General features: G+C 44.8%; 1 protein-coding gene across 2 annotated transcripts in view; it reads right to left on the bottom strand.

The window, feature by feature from the left end:
- PLA2G6 (phospholipase A2 group VI) overlaps positions 1 to 19,711 on the bottom strand; it is a 269,817-nt gene that overhangs the window by 146,701 nt on the left and 103,405 nt on the right. For both annotated transcript variants that reach the window (XM_085601318.1, XM_085601319.1), the window contains exons 7-8: positions 3,050 to 3,232; positions 1,651 to 1,759 (exon numbers count right to left, since the gene is read on the bottom strand). In XM_085601318.1, the coding sequence (XP_085457444.1) occupies positions 1,651 to 1,759; positions 3,050 to 3,232 (292 nt within the window). The remainder of the gene's footprint in view (positions 1 to 1,650; positions 1,760 to 3,049; positions 3,233 to 19,711) is intronic.

The raw sequence follows: 19,711 nt of genomic DNA, 5'->3' as shown, positions 1-19,711 counted from the left end.
ACACAAAATGCCGGTTAGAAAACTCATAGGTACATCATTTGTAGAGAACATTAATAATACTCAGTAAAATTTCCAATAATTTCTACTTTGGAGTTACTAGTATATAAGCTCTTTGGCCCAATTAGTCTAAAACATTTAACAAATGCAGAAAGAGGACGAGCCCTACAATCCTTTCTGTTTGCCTTCATAAATGTATACCTTATTGTGAGGTACGCATCATTGCTTGTCTATTATTTTGTTGCCTACTCCTCTGTGATAAAGCATTAATTTTTCTAATTTACATTGGGAGTCATCTGGACCACTGACAGAACTGCAAGAAACTAAGACACGCACATAAAGGAAACTATGACAAATCGATAAGGACTTTACTTTCCCATATGTCACTAAGAGGTGAAAAATATGAAGGTATACCAACATTTTGCAAAAGTAGATTACCTTGAGTTCCCTGCTTCACTGCAAGAATGTTCTCAAAAGTACACTTGAAATATGAATTTTATTTTAAAAGAGCATGCTTTCAAATTGAAAAATATTTTAATTTTTCTCTAATTTACAACACCACCTTAAAAACCAGAAAACTCAAGCTGCAACAATGAAGTCTAAAATGGTACAATTTAAGGTCTGCTTCAAAATTAACTTCTGTCCGAAATGTAGACTCTTGCTTCCCCAATCTTATCTAAGTCGAGCTCTTATCAAACAGATCCTTCTCTGCAAATTTGTGTTTCAGGTGTTCATGCCATCCTTGTCTAGGTATCTTTGTAATATTTTTACAGCTCTGCAGTTCGTCTTTGGAAAGGGGTCAGCTTGTTATTCTATTTAGCATTCCTGAATACTAATGATGAAGACAAAACTGTTACCAGTAATGGCTGCCCCCATCAAGGGATCTTTCTACAAATCATAAACACCCCTTCCTCCTCACCTAGAGAGGCAATGGCATGGAAGCAGCGCTATAAAGTGCATCTAACGCCCCTCCAAATTAACACAGGAACAGCCACCACTCTGCTGCATTCAATGATGTGGAACTTCTTGGCTGCTTAAATGGACAATGTACTTTTACCTCTATGTGTTAGTGTCTACCACTGGAAACAAGTTTCCTTTCATAGCCTTCTCTTTTGCAAAGGAGGCATAAAGAGGATCTGGCAAGCCATGGGTTTTGAAACTCATTTTATTTTTCAGTTTCGAGTTCCAGTCCTGTGTATCGCTGTTCATCTGAAGAAAGACTTGATATTTTAGTTAAGCTAACAAACTTAAATCATTTATTGTAAGCATATTTAATTATTATTTCATCGAGATGTTTGTGATGGAGGCTATGAAATAAACATGCACAGGTTTTCTACAACTAGTCTTATCTCTGTTCACACAACCCTTGTAATTTACAGTTTAGGAAATGTTATAATGCAAAAGTCGTACTTTACCCTCAGGCAAGTATTTCGTGCGAAATCATTTACAGACAGCGTGTTGTTTTGCACTGTATCCAAGTATGTAGGTGCTGGCAATAAAGGGAAAAGCATGACTTCACATTGCTACTTGACTGGACTAAAGATTTTAGTTTAGATGCCTATACTGTTGCTAATCGGTGACACCTATATATACAGAGTATGGATGGTCAGAGAGCAGGAGAACACGGACACACACAGTTAGCCTGACACACACCTTTGCTGCTCCGCGCTGCGATCAGTCCAGGCGTTTCCCCAAATTCATTGGGTGTCTCCACGTTCGCCCCGAAAACAATCAGCGCCTTGATGAGCTCGAGGTGGTCCAGCTACAAAAATAAAGAAAGACTGATTTGGGAAAAGGGTCAGGGTGGCAGAGGCTACTTTTAAACCGAAGGCTGAGGGACCACAAGATGCCCTTCCAGCAAGATGTGAGCCAGCCTAAGGACATGAAACAGGGCCACATGGAGAACACTGAGGGCCAGGAGCCCTGGAGATAATAATGGCAAGCATGATCTGTATGATATCATTTCAGCAAAGATCATCACTACACAGCTTAACAACACATATATGATTCCAGCCACCAGCGATCTTTGCTACTTCATCCCTATGATAATGTTTCAGGCCAATCAATGCTCCATTTTATCTTCTTTTGTAAATTTTGTGTAAGGTATATGAGATTGTTTTTAACAAGGGTTCTAAAAATGTATTTACAAAGCACTGGACAATGCAGGCCAGCCCTCAGACTTTTAATGACCCTACCCAATGATGACATTGTTTTGCATGTTGGGGTCTTTTTAATATGTGCTGTGCAAATTCGTGGGTCTATGTTGTCCTAAAATTATTTTAACACATATTGCTATGTTTTAAATTTATAATTATTATTTTATTTGTTTTTAGGTTTTTTATAATCTGACGTAATTGTATGTGCTTTTTGGGTTGTTATCATTCTTCCGAATAAAGCTATTCATTGATTGATTTCAGCCACCCCATAGCAACCAGCCATGCAAAATCTCTGACAGCAGCACCAATTGATCAATACACAATACTAGAGCACATCAGCATCTCACCGCTGGCAACTGAGCAAAGCACAGTACTACACATCTGTATCCCACCAATGTTATCAACTGAGCAGCCACCCACTTCTGTATCTGACTGTACACTGACTAAGCAATGCAATGAGTCAAGGCAAGCAATCCCTGGATCCCAATTGTGTCTCCAACACAGCAGTACATGGAACCATTTATTAATTATGCCATGTTTATGGCAATGGCTGAGCTCCATGGAGCAGTGATGCTTGTCAGAGAACATATTTATCACTGCTGGAGTCTGTCAGAATTCAGGTGCTGTACATGGACCAGTTGATTTTGTGGGGTCTGGTTGAGTTAGAATTACAGAAACGAATATGTCAATGAAAAGAGCTGTGAGAACATGGAATAGAGATGGAAGCTGGCACAGATGTGTTCTTACATAATCAGAACTTCAGGCGTTGGGCGATCTACACTACACTCCTCCTCCAAAACAGAGCAACACAGTACTACAGCCCCAAGATACATTTGCCCTAAAGTGCTGACCCTAGCAGAGCATTGTATCAAACCACAAATTCTAGATTTACATACCTTCATAGCCAGATGTAGAGGGGTGTTCCCGCCCTCCCCTTGTGCGTTTGCATCAGCACCATGCGTCAGCAGCACCATGGCACAATCGAAGCGCGAGCGTTTCACCATTATGTGAAGAGCCGTGTCTCCAGTCTTGCTGACATAGTTGATATTGCTGCCTCGGGCAAGCAGTAAACGTGTCATCTGAGCAACAAGAACAGGGATGGTGAGACAGAGCAAAGGAGGAAAAAAATGGTATATATTAAAAAAATATTACATATCAAGACAGCCAAAACAGAGCCACAAATATATACCTTGAAGCTTTCGATCTCAGATACCATTTCAGTCTCATCCCAAACAGCAGGTGGGACTGTTTCACAATCAGTGAAGGGGGAGAATGGGTTGGGAACACTGGAAGAAAAATTGCCAAACGGGACACTGGTTCAGACGCAAATCCTTAAAATGAGGGGCTAGGGAGATCCAGTACGCTTCAAGACTTCCAATGAGGTGGCTTGGACAAGTTAGCATGTGCGGGGCTCCTCTCCTATCTTGAATTATAAGAAGGCAGAGCAACACAAAACTACTGCATTCCTGGGTGTGAGGCCACTGCCGACCGTGTGAAGGATCCACTAAGGCTAAGAGACACCAAGATGACTATGCATGGCAAAGACCCCAGAAATCACTACTGCAAATGACAGTGAAATGTAGCTTATAAAGCACTTTGAGCTGTTAAACCAACATTAGACATAGGCTTTTGTAGAGGTATATGTAATCCACTTATAGGGATTTATTTTAAATTGGCCAAGAGATTGACTGTAGAATGTTAACCCCCTTGATACACTGCATGTTTGCATAACATTAGCAAGAAAAGGTTAATTACTTGTAATCTCAGTTCTCCCCCAGGGCGGAGGAAAAAAAGGAAACCAATAGAGGTAAAAACATCAAACAACAATACTGCCGAAATAGAGTTCCAAATATATACATTGAAGCTTTCCTGTTCAGATAACATTTATGTCTCATCTCAAAAAGATGGTGGAATTGCCACATGACGGCAAGGGAAATGGGTGACAAGGGTGAGGATAAGGGGAGAGGGACTATGTGGTAAATGCCTAAAGAGAAATTGACAAATGTGTCACTGTTTCAGGTACACAGATCCTGAAAATTAGGGGCTATGGAGAGACAGAAGAATGGGTCCGGTTCTGCATCTCTGCTGAGGTACTGGGAAGAAGTTAGGGTGTATCCAACGTATTTAGAAGGCAAAAGAATTCAGAACAAATGCATGCCTGGGTGGGGAAAACTATTGACGATGTGAAGTAACCAGCCGCGGCGGCTGCAGGTAAGAGTGGTGGGGCGGTGGGGCCAGGAAGGGGGATTTCGAGAAACGACAATATGGGAAAATAAAATAAATAAATAATTTTTTCTCGTGGTCATCTCTCGAAAACCCACCTCACCTGGCCCCGCCGCTCTTACCTGCAGCAACCACGGCTGGAAGTAACTACTGAAGCTAGAAGACCCCACCATCACTCTTTATGGCTGTTCCTGCCTGCTGCTGGGTACAACAGTGAACTGTAGTTTACAGAAAAACATGGCAGTGTTGCGCCAATATTTGATCAGAGCTGCAGTGAAGACATATGCTATCCACGTATAGTATTTTAGCCTAAAATGGGCAGATGCCTTGTAAAGCGTAACAAGTTCACAATCCCCTGCCACAAACTTCTCTTCTAGATAAGATTCAAAAGATACAATTATTTTCCTGTAATCCTAGTCCTCTTCCAGGGAAATCCTTTTAAACACTGAAACCTTGCTCAAGAAAAAACAATTTAAAAACAAAAATATACACAGTGCCCATCTGCAGAACACTGGGTGGAATTTTTATTAGTACCTTATTCTGATGGAATACTATTTGCAGTTCAGGTGAATACAGCCTGGATCTCACTAACCGAGCATGCCGAGGTAATCTCAACCTGAAACGCTCCTTACGAGGTTAAGTGCTCTTACACTGCTCTATGGATAGGCGCAAAAGAGAACACATTAACTCAGGAAGAACTATATTAAGCACCTTGCAAATCCACCCTAGGAAAATATTAATCACTGGGAGTCTGGAAAAAATGTTTGTGAAGGACATTTTCTCTAAGTACTAATGGCTGCAAGATGGGCCTTAACTGAAGAAAAATGCAGCCCAGTATTTGTCAAATATTGACAGTAAGGGAATGCTGCTTCATCCTAGCATCTGGTTGGGTTTATGTTCTTCAATATAAACCAAAAGAAAAACCCTCCAGTTTAAAAGCATTTAAACACCGGGTAGATGGATGTTTAGATGCATTTAGAATGTCCATACAATCTTGCTGGAGGTTCAAGTGTCCATATTGCATGCTTTCAGGCTTCCGAACTTGTAAAATAGATTTCGCTTGTATAGCAGGTAGGTGGGTGGTCTCTCTGCTACGTGAAGATCGATGAGCATTAAAAACAGTAAGAAATATAGAATAGAATATAGATTAAGGGCTACAGTTTATTTTGTTATCTGCGTAATAAAATGGTCTTTAGGAATGATGTGCACCCTTTTCTCCCCTGATCCATATGGAAAATAGGTAGTACATTCAAAGGTTTGTAAAGAGTGAAGAAATATCATCAGCGTAGCCAGTCTGTGGTTATCACAGTCCTCCAAGCCTTAAAGAATGTTTGTTTGAGGATAACCACAGAATCAGTTATTAGATAAGGTGCAGTTAAACTTCCTCAACAGTTTGATCTACAGACCATTTCCATTCGTTTCTGGGAGGTCAAAACTGGAGGAGTAATCTGGACATTTTTTGTTTTGAGTATTTTGGAAGAAGTCCATTTGAGGGACTCTCCTATTCGCAACAGATGTCGTTAAGCATTGCATTGCATCCTTTACCATCCATTTGAGGTTCTTACAACATTCAGTGAGAATCTGCTTCTACGTTTTGAACTCCTGGGAGATGAATGGAGGGGATTGGCAGATTCCAGAATCTAACCCGTCTCCAAATTGTGTGGTTTTAGTGAGACAGAACCTTGGCCCACGTCCCTTACTGTGTGTGTAGATAATGAATTGTTGTGGTATTGTCAGTCTGCATCATTAAAGAGTTTGTCTTGAAGGAAGAGAGAAAAGCATTAAGGGGCAAGTGAAGTGTTCTCAACTCTAGAAGGTTGATGTAGTAGGACAGCTCTTTTTTGGACACGTTCCTCTCAACTGAAGCTCATCTATATACACGACCTATCCCAGATGTCTGATGCATTTTCTTAGAAGACAGAAACACCACACGTTTATAGAGCTAGAATCAAATCCGTGCTCCTAAGGTTACACTATTGCCACCTGTGTATCTAGCACGGATCCTAGGTAATGGATGATTGAACTCAGATCAACATGAACTTTGTCTGATTGACACTTAGATCAGGGTTAATGAAGAATGGAACCAGTCACTTTAAAGTGATGCAGAGTGCTCTGAAATGTTGATTCTACAATGAACCAGTCGTAGAAGCAAGGATATAAAAAAACCTATTTCCTGAGATGGATGGCCACAACCATCATGCATTTGGAAAAAGTCCTATGAGCTGAATTTAGACTAAATAAAAGATCCTTGTCCTGATAATGATCACTACCCACAATTAATGTTAAGAATTTTGTCTACGAGTGTTCAGCAAATGAGATGTGAAAGTAAACATCTTGCAGATCTATATATAGGGTCCCTTCTTTCAAGTCAGAAACTAACAGGAATAAATTCGCTATTCATTTTAGGGAATGAGGACCCCCTAAAACTGCTCCCTGTTGAGAAAAGAGACGACTATTTGTTGAAGCGTGTCTCGGATATTAAGAAGATTTCTTTAGAGGTATGGCTGAAGGAGATGGCTTGAATCTCAGCATTCGCATGTCTTTTCTAAACCTTTTTTTACAATTTGAGATGATTCTTCATGCTTCCCCCTACAGAAGAGGTGAAGGACAAGGAAAAAAGCGCTGCTTTGTGGGAGTTTTTCTTGCAGTCACTGGTTTTTGTTGACCCTCTCTCTTTTGTTGTCCTTTAACATTGATAAGGTTGCTTGTGCTTCTGCTGGTGATACCACTGGGACCGTAGAGAGGTTTGAACCCTATGCTGAGTTTCTACATTCAAAGTCCATACTGATGTTTTCTCTAAAACAACAGCATTAAAAGTTTCCAACTCCACTTCCATTTGCTGCATTTCTTCAACTGTTGGTGAGCCTCTTAATGTGCTTCAGCAGAAAAGAAGGTTTAGAAACCTGTGTTGTGCTTTAGGCTTGAGGGCTGTAACATGAAGACAAGGCATGTGCTGCATTGCCAGACAATAGCAATATCAGTGCGTTCCAAAACCCAATGAGTCTGCAGCGGCACAAATAACATGACTGGAATGCATCATTCCTTCAGGCAAAAATGTTTCGGATATCTACCAGTTTCAAAGGGAATCTTTTCAGTGAAACACTTCAGTATACCAAAACTGTCTTGGCCATGCATGAGTGACCATTATCTTCTTGCCCGGTTCCCTCCTCCCTCCGGTGAGGACTTTCAGGAACAAGCCAAACGGTGGAAAAATGTATCCAAAGATATTGAAGTAGCTTGTTGAAAACACTGAAGTCCACAGCTGGTCATACCTGCTTTCAAAGCGATAGCATTTTTTGTTTTCTCGACTATAGAACAGATCACTGATAGGATGACTCCATTGGTGAAAGAGCTGATGGTCTCCATTGCTATGGAGCTCCCACTGCTGGCATTCTGGAAGGGTTCAAACTAAAGGTATCTGCCTGATTGCTTAGAAAGCCCCAACAGACCTTTTGCCGCCACGCAATACTCAAAATTGCTGGGTCCCACGACTGCAGAGCATCCTCTGACAGAATTAGTTATCTAGTCCTGTCTTGCTTGAAAATCTAATGCACAGATTTTGTGTTTCATAGATGATGAAGGACAGTCTGCAGACCTAATCAAAAAGCACAGAACTAATATGATATGAAGACTTTTCTTGACGTCGGACCAATTTCCTCTCACTGTGAAGTTTTCATGTGTGCTCCCAGTTCATTCATTGACTCGTGTGTTGTTATTGTATGATGCTAAAACGGAATGCCCTTTGAAAGATGTGGCATTCAACACACCAATGTCTGTTTTGGCCAGTTAGTCACAATCACTTCATCCTCCCATGAACCCTTGGCTTGCCGCCAATTATTATGCAGGTCTCTACTGGAGGGGCCACATCTACAGTCTTCAGTGAGGAATCAACTTGTACTGCATGCCTGGAAATTAAGTACAATTGAAAGTGGTTGTAGTTAAGGCCATCAATAAAGTCACTTGCCCCCAGGAAGGAAGCGCTTTCCTTAGATCAGTGTTGAAGTGTGCACCAAAGAAAGCTAGGGAAGTGTTCAGTGATACAGAAGAATTTCCCTCAGAATCAGAGTAAGGCCCAATCACCGTAGTGCAGACAGACATTTGTTGAATCTTCTGCTTATTTCGCTATTGAATATTTTATAAGCCTGTCGTTCAAGTAGGAAACACCTGGCAGCCCTCTTTCCATATGTGCACTGCCCGTGGTGTTGGACACCTGGCGGCGACCAGTTGGAACGAGCTGCCTGTGAATCTTAGATTAGCAGACAGCTTCCTGTCCTTCAGGAAGCAACTGAAAACATTTCTCTTCCCTAAACTTGACTAAAATTAACCATCTTGTACTTACCTTTCATTTCATCACTGTCACTATAGCGCCGTGATATCCTACCCAGGATGATTGATTGCGCTTTATAAGAACTTTTAACATTAACATTGCAGAAGACTATTGGGGTGACTTGAAAACAAATGGAGGGCTGCAAACTCATAGTACTAACTAGCTATGGAAAATCACATATATTGCCTTTAAACCCAATGAATAGGATATAAGCATCTTGAAACTCTAAGAATGTTGGAATTTGCTTTAATGTAGTAGCGAAACGGTCTCCTGCAATGTGATCGTTCTGAAGGACTGTCTCTTTAATAACTTGTTCAGATTCTGTAGATCAATGATGTACTCCAGATGCCAGTCTTCTTTTTTGAACAAGAAAAAGAAGCCCTGATTGCATTGGATTTTGAGCACTTTTCGATTGTACCCTTCAGCAGTTTGAGAATATCCTGCTGAAGCTAGTGCAGTTGGTGAGGTCAATCTTTGGCTGAAGGATGTCAGCTTCTGTACATAGTCTATTGTGAATTGAAACAAACAATCTGGATTGCACAACAACTTGGAGTGATGATCTCAATTTTTATTCCCATCGGTGAAAGGTGTCCAGACTAAGAGAGTTAAGTGGACTCTGGATTCATCACTGGGAATGGTCACCATAGATTATTCATGGGAAAACCAGGAAGGTTCTGGAGGATCAGTTTATGTTAACTATGGTGTCAGGCTCATCACTGGTGAAGGTCAGGTCATGACTGGTGAAGGTTCCAGGTCATGACTGGCAGCTGGGCTTTATAAGTAGCCCACTTCCCTTAGGAAGGTGCATCTCAACTTTCTGTGTTGTATTGGCTACTTCACTAGCACTTTAATTATCTCACCATTATTGCATTCCTTAACTTTGTTGTTTTGTTCCCTTCAGCAAAGCTACTTCCTAGGGAGTGGGGCAAATTGTCTTCTGACTCTGTTGTTCGAGACCCACAAATTCTGACAGAGGGCGGGGCAGCTTAAGGAAGTCAGGTTTTCTTGTTTGTATGTTAACCACAGGCAAACAAGGGTTTCTCTTTGTAATTGTGGAGCCCTGCTGTAGTTTTGTCTGTAATTCCTGGTACATTCTTGGTCTTTGAAAAACTGTAATTACTGGCTGCACTGTCTGTAGTGGGATCCAGCCAGCAAGGAGATACCTTTGAAGTTCAGCAATTTTCTACATCCAGGAATTCCAGGAGGCTTATACAACTACAACATACAAAGTGAGAGCCCCATGCCTGCATCTATCCTTATGCATTACAGCAGAGGTTCTTAACCTTTTGACTTCTGTGGACCCCTAATGAATCATTACTGGAAGCCGGGGACCCCCACTGAGTCAAAATTGGAAGCAGGGGGACTCCCGGCCTCAACAATGTCTCCAATTTGCACCTGAAAACAATACACAAAAGTACAAAAACAAGTATACACCAAACAAATGCTCAAATTATCAAATAGTCTGTGTAATTCACATTCAAATACAGAAAAAGTGTTCAAATTGTCAATGTTGCTTCCTAATTGTATATACTTTATTGATTCTAATTAATTTTAATATTATTTAATTTGCAATAATTATAGTTAGGACCTCATGAGAAGGCCTTGCGGATCCCCAGGGTTCTTCGGACAACAGGTTAAGAACCACTGCCTTACAGCACATCCTCCACATGTTTGCCGCACCACTTTTGGCCATAAACAGGCACTAGGACTTTTCCTGCACTTCAGATCAAAAGAAGGTGCTCTTAAGCCATTGCAGTCCCTGATGACAGTTGCTGCCCTTGAAGCCTGGAGACATCCACAGCTGCATCAATTAAGGCAGCTTAGGCACTAGCTTCCTCTTTTTCTTGATTGCTTTGCTGCATCTTTTTTGTCATTTGACAAAAGTTCCAAAAACAGGGTGAAGTCTGTCATAACGGCTCAAAGAGGCAATTGGCATGCTGCTCTGACGATTGTCATGGGAAGCCCAATCATTACAGATGCATGAGTCTTGGCAATGTCATCCGGAGCAGCGTCTGTTTGTCGTGGTGCTGCCTGCCCATTTTCCAGTACGATCGAAGCTTCACAGTTGTCCGTTGATCACTGGTATATGGATCAGAGTCCTCCTCTTTCTGTGCATCCTCCTTTTTTTGACCTCATTCACAATAATCTGTTCTCTCAGATACCCTGTTACGCTCTGCTGTAAAAGGAATTTGCAAATACAGGGACTGAGAAGGAGGTGGGAGTGCCCAATGCAAAGGAGGTAAGAGAGCTAGAGGGTGCTCCGATATTGGATGTGATGGACTGATCAATGGCAAAAGCTATTAGTGAGGCAGGAATTGATTTACCACTCTTGTTCATAAATTCTCCATCATTTGTTGAAACGATCTGAAGTCAATTGTATCCTGCGCCGCCTGGAGTTCTCTTGAATAACGTCAGTCTCTAGTGAAGTCGCATTGATAATACAACTTATAGTCATCAAAATGTCTGTGTCCTCATAGTGATCGTCCTGGTAATGGTATTGTGGTGCATCCTAATGAATTTGCAAAACATACTGGACCTTTAAGCACTCTGGGCTGTAGACAGTCTGGGATGGCTCCCCATTTGAAACAACCCCCTGAACATCATCTTCCCCATCTGTGTTAAAATATGAGTAAAAGGACAGTTCATCACTTTCAGAGGAGAGGGATACGGCAAAAAGCGTAGAGGCACTTGCAGCAATGGTGTAAGGGTAATCTTCAATATCCAAAGGTCTGGCTGTGAAGAGTGACACAGAAGGAGTTATAATAGCTCCCAGTCATCAAGAAAGTACACAATGACAAGAAGACCATAGTTGAGGTGAAGATCGGCCAAGAAAAGGAGGTAACCATTGACAACTATGAGGGGACATTTGACAACAATGAGGTAGGGGGTATCAACGAAGGAGAAACAGATAACATGACTTCCTTCACTGTCGCCAAGGCGGTCATCAATGATACAATTGGTGGGAGAGGTGACAAGATGTCCAGTGAGAATTCGTGTTGCATGTTTTTCTTTCTAGGCACAGAGCCATAAGGAAGGTGGGAGCTTGGAGTAAGAAAGGTAAACTGCTTTTTGTGAGCAGTAAATTTCACAGGCACCTTTTAGTCAGCATTGCAGGGACCTCTAGGTGCCTTTCTTTCTTCTGCACCTTTTAATTAGAAGCTCCAAAAGGTGCACGTCTAGCAGAATCATCATTGTTTGAGAAGGCATGGGCAACTTTCTTGAGTTCGTGAATGAACAAAGCTAAGGGCTTGTCTGGGTGACGTAAAGTCTTGAATGTAAAGATTTACAAATGTCATATTTGGATTCTTTATGTTTAAGGTCAAGGTTGTAAATGCACTTAAGCTGCGGGTCATACACATAGATCTTTTTATGCCACAAGCCAAGAAGGTTTTAAGAGAGATTTCTTCACTTTCTGAGGCGAGGTTGGCATCTTTGAAGAAAGGCTGGCATGTGGCCTGAAATCTGCCCCGGCCATAAAGTCAGAACATTCAGAAAAAGCAAATGTAAGTTATGGTAGCCTCTAGGGTGAGTGGGTGTGCTTGGTGCAGTCACCCGATTAGCTCAAATCAGGATGCTCTTCAATGAAGTGAATGTGCTGCTATGGAAAAACATTGTTTTAGGGCCTAAGGCTATTTGATTGCTATTTTAACAATATTTTGGCTAATTCATACTATTGTGGATGCCCAGCTGCAGAGAGAAAATAACCTATGAAAGATCCAAAGCAAGAGAAAAGGGAAAATACATGACTGTCTCGAATGTCTACACGAAGTGAAGCCCTGGTTGATGCAGACTGTTCCATCACCAAAATGGTTTTGGGAGAACTTAAGGAGCAACTATAGAAGAAGTCTAGAAGCAACAGTCCTGGAAAGGAGAATCAAGCTGGATCAAGCTCTTTAGACAAATGAGTCGTTCTTAATTTTTGATTATTTTTGTATCCGAATCAAACTCTATGTCCATTTTCAATCTTTTAGGAAGAGTCTCTCTTAGGAGAGTCACTTCTGTCACAGAGCACTGTTCTATTGGCTGATGAGTATCTGTAGGAAAGTAGGATCTGCTTTCGTGTTTAGCCCCACTTTTTGCTTGGTGTCAGTGTGTTTTTGACCTAGTCTGACTGGGATCCTGCTAATCAGGATCCCAGTCACAGTGCTTTCTCCCTAAATTGACCATGGTAAGTACTTTTGTACATCCACAATGGGCCACTGGGGTACCCGTTTAAGTCCCTTGTATATGGTACTAGGGTACCTAGGGCATAGGTACACCAGGGGTCTCCCATGGGCTGCAGCACGTTTTGTGCCAACCATTGGAGCCCCCGTAAACTGTGACAACAGGCTTGCAGCCTGTGTGAGTTGGTGCTTGCACCTCACACGGCAGATAGGAGTTTCCTTATATCTGAGGTCACTTCACTTTAAACATATAAGACACCCCTATGGCATGCTCTTCAGTTGAGAGGGCAGGGTGCTTAGTTATAAGTGTGAGGGTGCCCTTGCATGAGCAGGACACCCCTATAAAACCAGAGTTGATTCTCCTGGCTTTGTAAGTGCGGTCAGCTATTTAAATACACATAGTGGACATCAGTCATTACAAGATGTCTAACTATAAAGTGGCTGCCCGAACCTGGTCATGTTTGGTATCAAACATGTTGGCATCATACCCCAACACCTATCGCAATGTTGGAAGTATGATCCCATCTATAGACGTTCACGGTAGCCAGATGCCTTACCGGGCTCCGTGATCACGCATAGATTCTAAAAACGATTTTAATACTGAATTGTGTATTTTAGCTGTACTCTGCCTGTTAACCCCCTTTTTTTTGTTGTGCAGGTCGATTTTATGTGTATATACTTACTGGGCTCTCAGTTGCGCATTTGCTCTGATCTGTCTCGTGGCTGGCGATCATAGCGCTGCCCGGGACCTGACTTTGGCCGCCATCTTGGGTGAGGAGCCTGTAGTGGAACGGAGGCGAGCGGACTAGCGCTCGGCCCCTCCCGCCCTCAGCCCTATAAAATGGCCCCCCTTCTCCGGAAGCGCAGCGGACGAGCGCAGCGGGCGCGACGTAGGCGCGCCGGAGTTGCGCCTGAGTTAAGCCCGTCTGCGCCCGTCCGCGGCCTGCCGGGCCCAGGGCCCTGGAATGCTGCTCCCGGATCCACTTACTCAGCTGCCTCACTCAGAGCGCTGCAGCATCCTCCTTGTGCCCTCTCTTCTATAACCTGGGATCGCCTAGTGTCTTTTGGCATCTCGGCTGATACGCCTTCACCTCGACTCACACATCAGGCTCTGTGCGCCACGTCCCCGCCTGAGTCCTGCATCCGTATACTCTATCTCAATACACGCTCCCTCCCTCAACATCATTCCGATATATTCCTTCTCCTGACCGCTGAGAACCCTGATGTCCTGCTGCTCACCGAGACCTGGCTGTCCGATTCCTCCCTCCCTGATATTCTGGCAGCCTTGCCCCCTAGCTATTATATGTTGAATGCTAACCGGCCTACAGCCCACCGCGGCGGAGGAGTGGCAGCAATTATACGCAAAGATCTTAAATTTATTGCGTCTTCCTCGCTTTGCCTCCCTGAGGTTGAGAATCTCGTCATCAGCCTCGCTTCTGAGGCTGGAGCCCTGACTCTCATTGTTCTGTACCGCCCCCCTACATCCATGCCTCTGTTTCCTGCAGCTCTCAGTGAACAGCTTGCTGCTCTGCTGACTGCTTCCTCTCGCATCGCCATGTTTGGCGATTTTAATTACTGGTATGACCAGGCTAACGCCGGCCCCCATGCTTCTGAATTGTTCGAGACACTCCTCAGCTTAAATCTGACCCAGCATGTCACCACTCCCACTCATATTGGGGGTCACATCTTGGATCACATCTGGACGTTGGGGGTATCACTCTCTGGCCCGATTGTTTCTCCATGTGTCTGGTCAGATCACTCGTTGATCGAGTCCTCCATTTTGGTGAAGGGCTTGGCTAGACTCCCGCCTTTAGAGGGCGGGACTGCCAGGAAATGGAATGCGCTTGACTTCCCTGCTTTTCTTTCATTTCTTGCTGAGACTCAACCCCCTTCCAGTGACAGCTTAGACATTAATGCCCTGGATGCCAATATTACCAACTGGCTTACAATGGCTAGCGACCAATTTGCCCCCCTCTCTCGGTTTCCCCGCTCCCGACACAGTAATTCTCATAAATGGTTCAATTCAGCTCTGAAATCTCAACATCTCGAGCTACGTCAAGCGGAGCGTAGGTGGAGACGCAATTATCTGAGCGTCGACAGGGAGGTGTACGTCCTTGCACGTAAGGAATATAAAAAAGCCATTACCACCACTAATGCTGCTTTTGTCTCCAAGAGAATACTAACTGCCCCTAATAAATCTAAAGAGATATTCAAGGTCCTGGCTGAATTGACATCTGATGCCAGGACACTCCCCAACCAGGCCCCCTCTGCTGAGTCATGCAATGCCTTGAACTCTTTCTTCATCGATAAGATCTCGGCAATCAAAAACTCTATTCCTTATTCTCCCTCTACGGCTATTGTCGCAGCCCCCTCTATTAACACTTCTACCTTGACTTGTTTTCCGACCCTTGATCCCGACTCCTTAGCCAAATTGGCCACGCGCGTGAAATCCGGCTCCCCCAAGGATTGCTGCCCCCCTACTGTGTTCCGCGAGATCTGTCGCACCTTCCCGCATAGTGTCTTATCCCTACTTAATGCTTCCCTCAGCTCCGGAATAGTTCCTAGGTCGTTCAAGGAGGCTATCCTAGTGCCTCTGTTGAAAAAGCCTAGCGCGGACCCTGGGGTCCTCGCAAACTATCGGCCTATTTCCCTCCTGCCCTACCTGTCTAAGATCTTGGAGGCACATGTCACCGTCTGCCTCTCGCAATTCATTGAGGAATCCAACTTTCTAGAATCAAATCAAGCCGGCTTTAGACCTATCCACTCCACCGAGACGGTCATCCTTGCCGTGATGGATAACCTCAGAAGCAATGCTGACAGAGGCTCCCCCCAGGCACTGGTCCTTCTGGATTTGTCGGCAGCATTCGACACGGTGGATCATGCCATCTTACTCCACCGTGTCGAGTCAGCTGGAATCCGTGGGGTCGCTCTGACCTGGGTCAGGTCTTTCCTTGAGGGAAGATCTCAAGCTGTCAAACTGGGCCCCTTCAGAGCCACCAGCGCTCCGTCACCTTGCGGCGTCCCCCAAGGTTCTTCTCTGTCTCCTCTCCTTTTTAATCTGTATCTCCAACCCCTTATCCACTCCCTGGGTAAGTGGGACGTCACCGTGTTTAACTACGCGGATGACTTACAAATTGTTTTTCCCCTTACTTCCCCTGATGCTATTATCAACTTCCAGGCAGTCATGATACACATCCAGCATTGGATGAATCAAAACCAACTAAAGCTTAATCCTGGGAAAACTGACCTCCTCCTTCCTGGGAGGAGCGCCTCCCTCTGGGGCCCTCAGTTCTGGCCCTCTGAGCTCGGCCCTTCGCCTCTTCCAGCTGACCGTGTAAAGAGTCTGGGGGTCATTATCGACTCTGAGCTCAATCTCAAGGCCCAGGTGAGCGCCGTAACTTCCACTTGTATGTTTCAGCTCTACAGAATACGGAAAGTTGCCCACCTTTTGACCCCGGAAGCCTTACTACAGGTCATAATAGCACTGGTGATGTCCCGTCTGGATTTCTCCAATTCCCTTTACCTCGGCCTCCCAAAATCCTTGCTGTCCAGGCTACAGCTTATTCAAAACCAGGCCGCTAGACTCGCCTTCAAGATTCCAAGATGGCAGTCGGCTAGACCTTTGCTCCATCAATTACACTGGCTGCCTATCAGTGAAAGAATAGCCTTCAAGGTCTGCTGCCTGGTTTTCAAAGCCCAGACTGGTTCCTCTCCGGCTTTTGTGAAGTCCTTGGTTACTTCTTACTGTCCCTCTCGTACCCTGAGGTCTACTCATCTCCAGCTTCTGGTTACCCCTCGCGTCAAATTTTCTAGGTTAGGCGGACGCAGCTTCTCCCACCTGGCACCTAAGTTGTGGAATTCTCTCCCACTTTCCCTTAAGACTGAGTCTTGTCTTCTGCCTTTCAGGAAATCTCTGAAAACTCTGCTCTTTTCACATCCCCGTTAAGTTTCTCCTGCTCTGCCTTGGTAGTCTATCAGCGCCAGGAAACCTACGGTGACAGTGCGCTCAATAAATTCCCCTTAACATTAACATTAACATCTACTGAGGGGCTCCCTTGTGTACCCCCCTATCTTCTTAAACAGCCTTTTAGGTTCTGCCAGCCAGCTAGTGCTGATGACGACCACAGACACGATTCTGCCCTAGTGCTGCTGAGCCAAGCTCAAGCAGGGGAAGGTAGAACAATTGGTTTCCTGTCACAGGGAGGCGTGACTAACTCCCAGACATGACTTAGTGTATTGGACTGGGAGAGGGCACTTGCCAGTGCCACCAGACTGCTTTGAAGGGCACATTTGGTGCCCTCCTTGCATACTCCAGTTTGAGCCAGTTCAGGGAGCCCTTGGCTCCTGCACTAGCACAAAACTGGACACAGGACATGGTAGTATCCTACCCTCTGTCCAGCCCTTCTCCGGGAGGAACCCTTGAGTTGTTCCAACCCTTCTCTTAGGGTACTTAAGGGCTTACCTCTGGGTGGTTCCTCTTCGACTGTCTTGACACTCGGACTTCGACTGGAACCGAGACTGCATCAAGTAAGACTCCTGCTGCTCCTGGTTTTGCGGTTCTTCAAGTCATCTTTATTTCTTCCAGGTTCTTCAACAGACCTGTGGCCATCAAGAACACCGAAAACAAAATTACCCTGGAGTGAAGGAGTCACTTGCCTGCATCTGCAGGTACCGTAACAAAGCTAACCAGTCTGCTGCTCCTGTCATCCTGCGGACTTCCCGAGGCTTAGCAACACAGGTGGTGGTTCTGCAATTCACTTGAGGCCTGATCTGCCCTCTGTGCAATTTTGTGGCCAGTATCCCTCGTCGGAACCACTGGGACCAAACCCCTGTGCACTGCGTCAACTTGTCCTTGCCAAGGTTTGTTGGCTGAGCACTCCAGAAATCTTTGGGCTAAAAGATGCTCCAGCATCACTTCCCTCCAAGATCAGCATCCTCACCGCTTTCTCTGCAACATGGGCCTTCATCTTTGGTGAGCTGCTCAAGGTCCTCTTGCAACTCCTATGCCTTTGGCCCGTGGGTCCTCCTGAGTGTCTCATACTGCTATAGTGGGCTCCCCTGCTTGCTAGGGGCCTGCTCTGACTCTTCTGCTGTTGGTGTGTCTCTTGGACCTTGCTGGTCCACACATACCTCCTGCCTTGTTTTCCACGCCAGTTGCTGCTACCAAGGCTTGTTGGTGCTCCTGCCGGACACAGACCACCTAGTCACTGACATCTGACGTGGAACAGCTCGTGCATGGCTCCTAGTCTTACTCAGCATGGACTGGTCCTCTCAGCTGCAGTGACAAGGTCACCGTCGACTCTTCTGAACCTCCCATCATCGTGGTCTTCGGGCCTCCTGGTAACGTCCGAGTGGTAGAGACTCTGTCCCCTCTGCTTGCAGGTTCTTCACTTCTAGATCCACCCTTGGATTCCACTGGACTTCTTCACCATCTTCTCCAGAGGCATTGTATCTTAAATTGACCAGACTCACAGTGTTGGTTCAAATGCCACAGTGTCCAGGAGAGCCCCAATGAAGGCTTCTTCTGCATGGTGATTGAGTAGGACTTCGGCTTGTTGATGAAAAACTTTAAAGACCTAAGGAGTTAAAAGGTGGGTCACGAGTGACTGTGCAAGCTAGCCTTGAGTGATCAGTAGTCAAGATACAGGAACATGTGTATTCCTGATCTACAAAGGTTGGCAATGACCACTGCCATCACTTTTGAGAACAGCTGAGGGCCATGGTAAGGCCAAAGAAAAGCACAGTGTATTGAAAGTGTTCCTACCCCACCAGGACCCACAAGTAATGCCTGTCAGACAGCAGGGCTGGCATATGAAAATATGTGTCCTGCAAGTCCTGGAGAACTATCCAGTTTCCTAGGCTGAGAACAGTTAGAAACAGAGACATTGTGAGCATTTTGAATTTCTTTTACTCCAGAAATGCATTTAATGGGTAGGGGTCCAGTACAGGCGTGAGACTTCAGTCCTTCATTCATATGAGAAAGAAGCGTGAATAGACCCCCATTCTCTCTCCTATCTGGCACTGTAAGAAAGTGCCCTCTTTTTTGCATGGTTGCTCACACTTTTTGCTAAACTGCTGATGTACTTTGCCTCAGAGTGCCCTGGGCACCTGCCTAACAGGCACCCAGGGCCTATATTCTTTCCCTAAACTGAATTGAAGACAAAATCCAATTGGCACTCTTTGGCCACAGGGCAGTCCCTTGTAAATGGTACCACAGGTACCAAGGGCACTGTGCCAGGGAAGGCCCCTAAGGGCTACAGCACTTATTGGGTCACCCTTAGAGGCCCTGTACCTTTACACACACACACTGCCTTTGCAGGCTGTGTATTTGGGTGCAGAACAAAGTGAAGAGTCGACATGGCACACATCCCTATGTGCCATGCCTACAACCCACTGTCCTGCCTCTAGCTGGGTGGACTATACCAGTGGTGAGGGTACAGGTGCATGAGCCCTGTACCACTACAGTGTCTAAGCCAATTCTTAGACATTGTAAGTGCGGTAATGCCATTAAGATTATATGATGCTGGGAGTTTGTCATTATGAATTCCACAATACCATAATGGCTTTACTGAAAACTGGGAAGTTTGGTATCAAACGTCTCAGCACATTAAAACCACACCAACGCCAGTGTGGGATTTAATTAAAAGTGCACACAGAGGGCATCTTAGAGATGCTCCCTGAAAAACGACCTAATACTAGTGTCCAGGCTGAGTGGCTGCTCGTCAGCAGCCACCACCAGACATGTTTCTAGACCCCTGGGTCGAGAGCCTGCTGCTCTCGGAGGTCTGAAGCAATGCACATACTGGGAAGAGGTCCCAAGCCTCCTCACCCAGGATGGGCAGGGT

Source organism: Triturus cristatus, chromosome 4_2, assembly GCF_964204655.1.
Source record: "Triturus cristatus chromosome 4_2, aTriCri1.1, whole genome shotgun sequence".
NCBI classification, from domain to species: domain Eukaryota; kingdom Metazoa; phylum Chordata; class Amphibia; order Caudata; family Salamandridae; genus Triturus; species Triturus cristatus.
The sequence above is the reverse complement of the archived record's forward strand: the minus strand, read 5'-3'. Positions and strand labels throughout refer to the sequence as shown.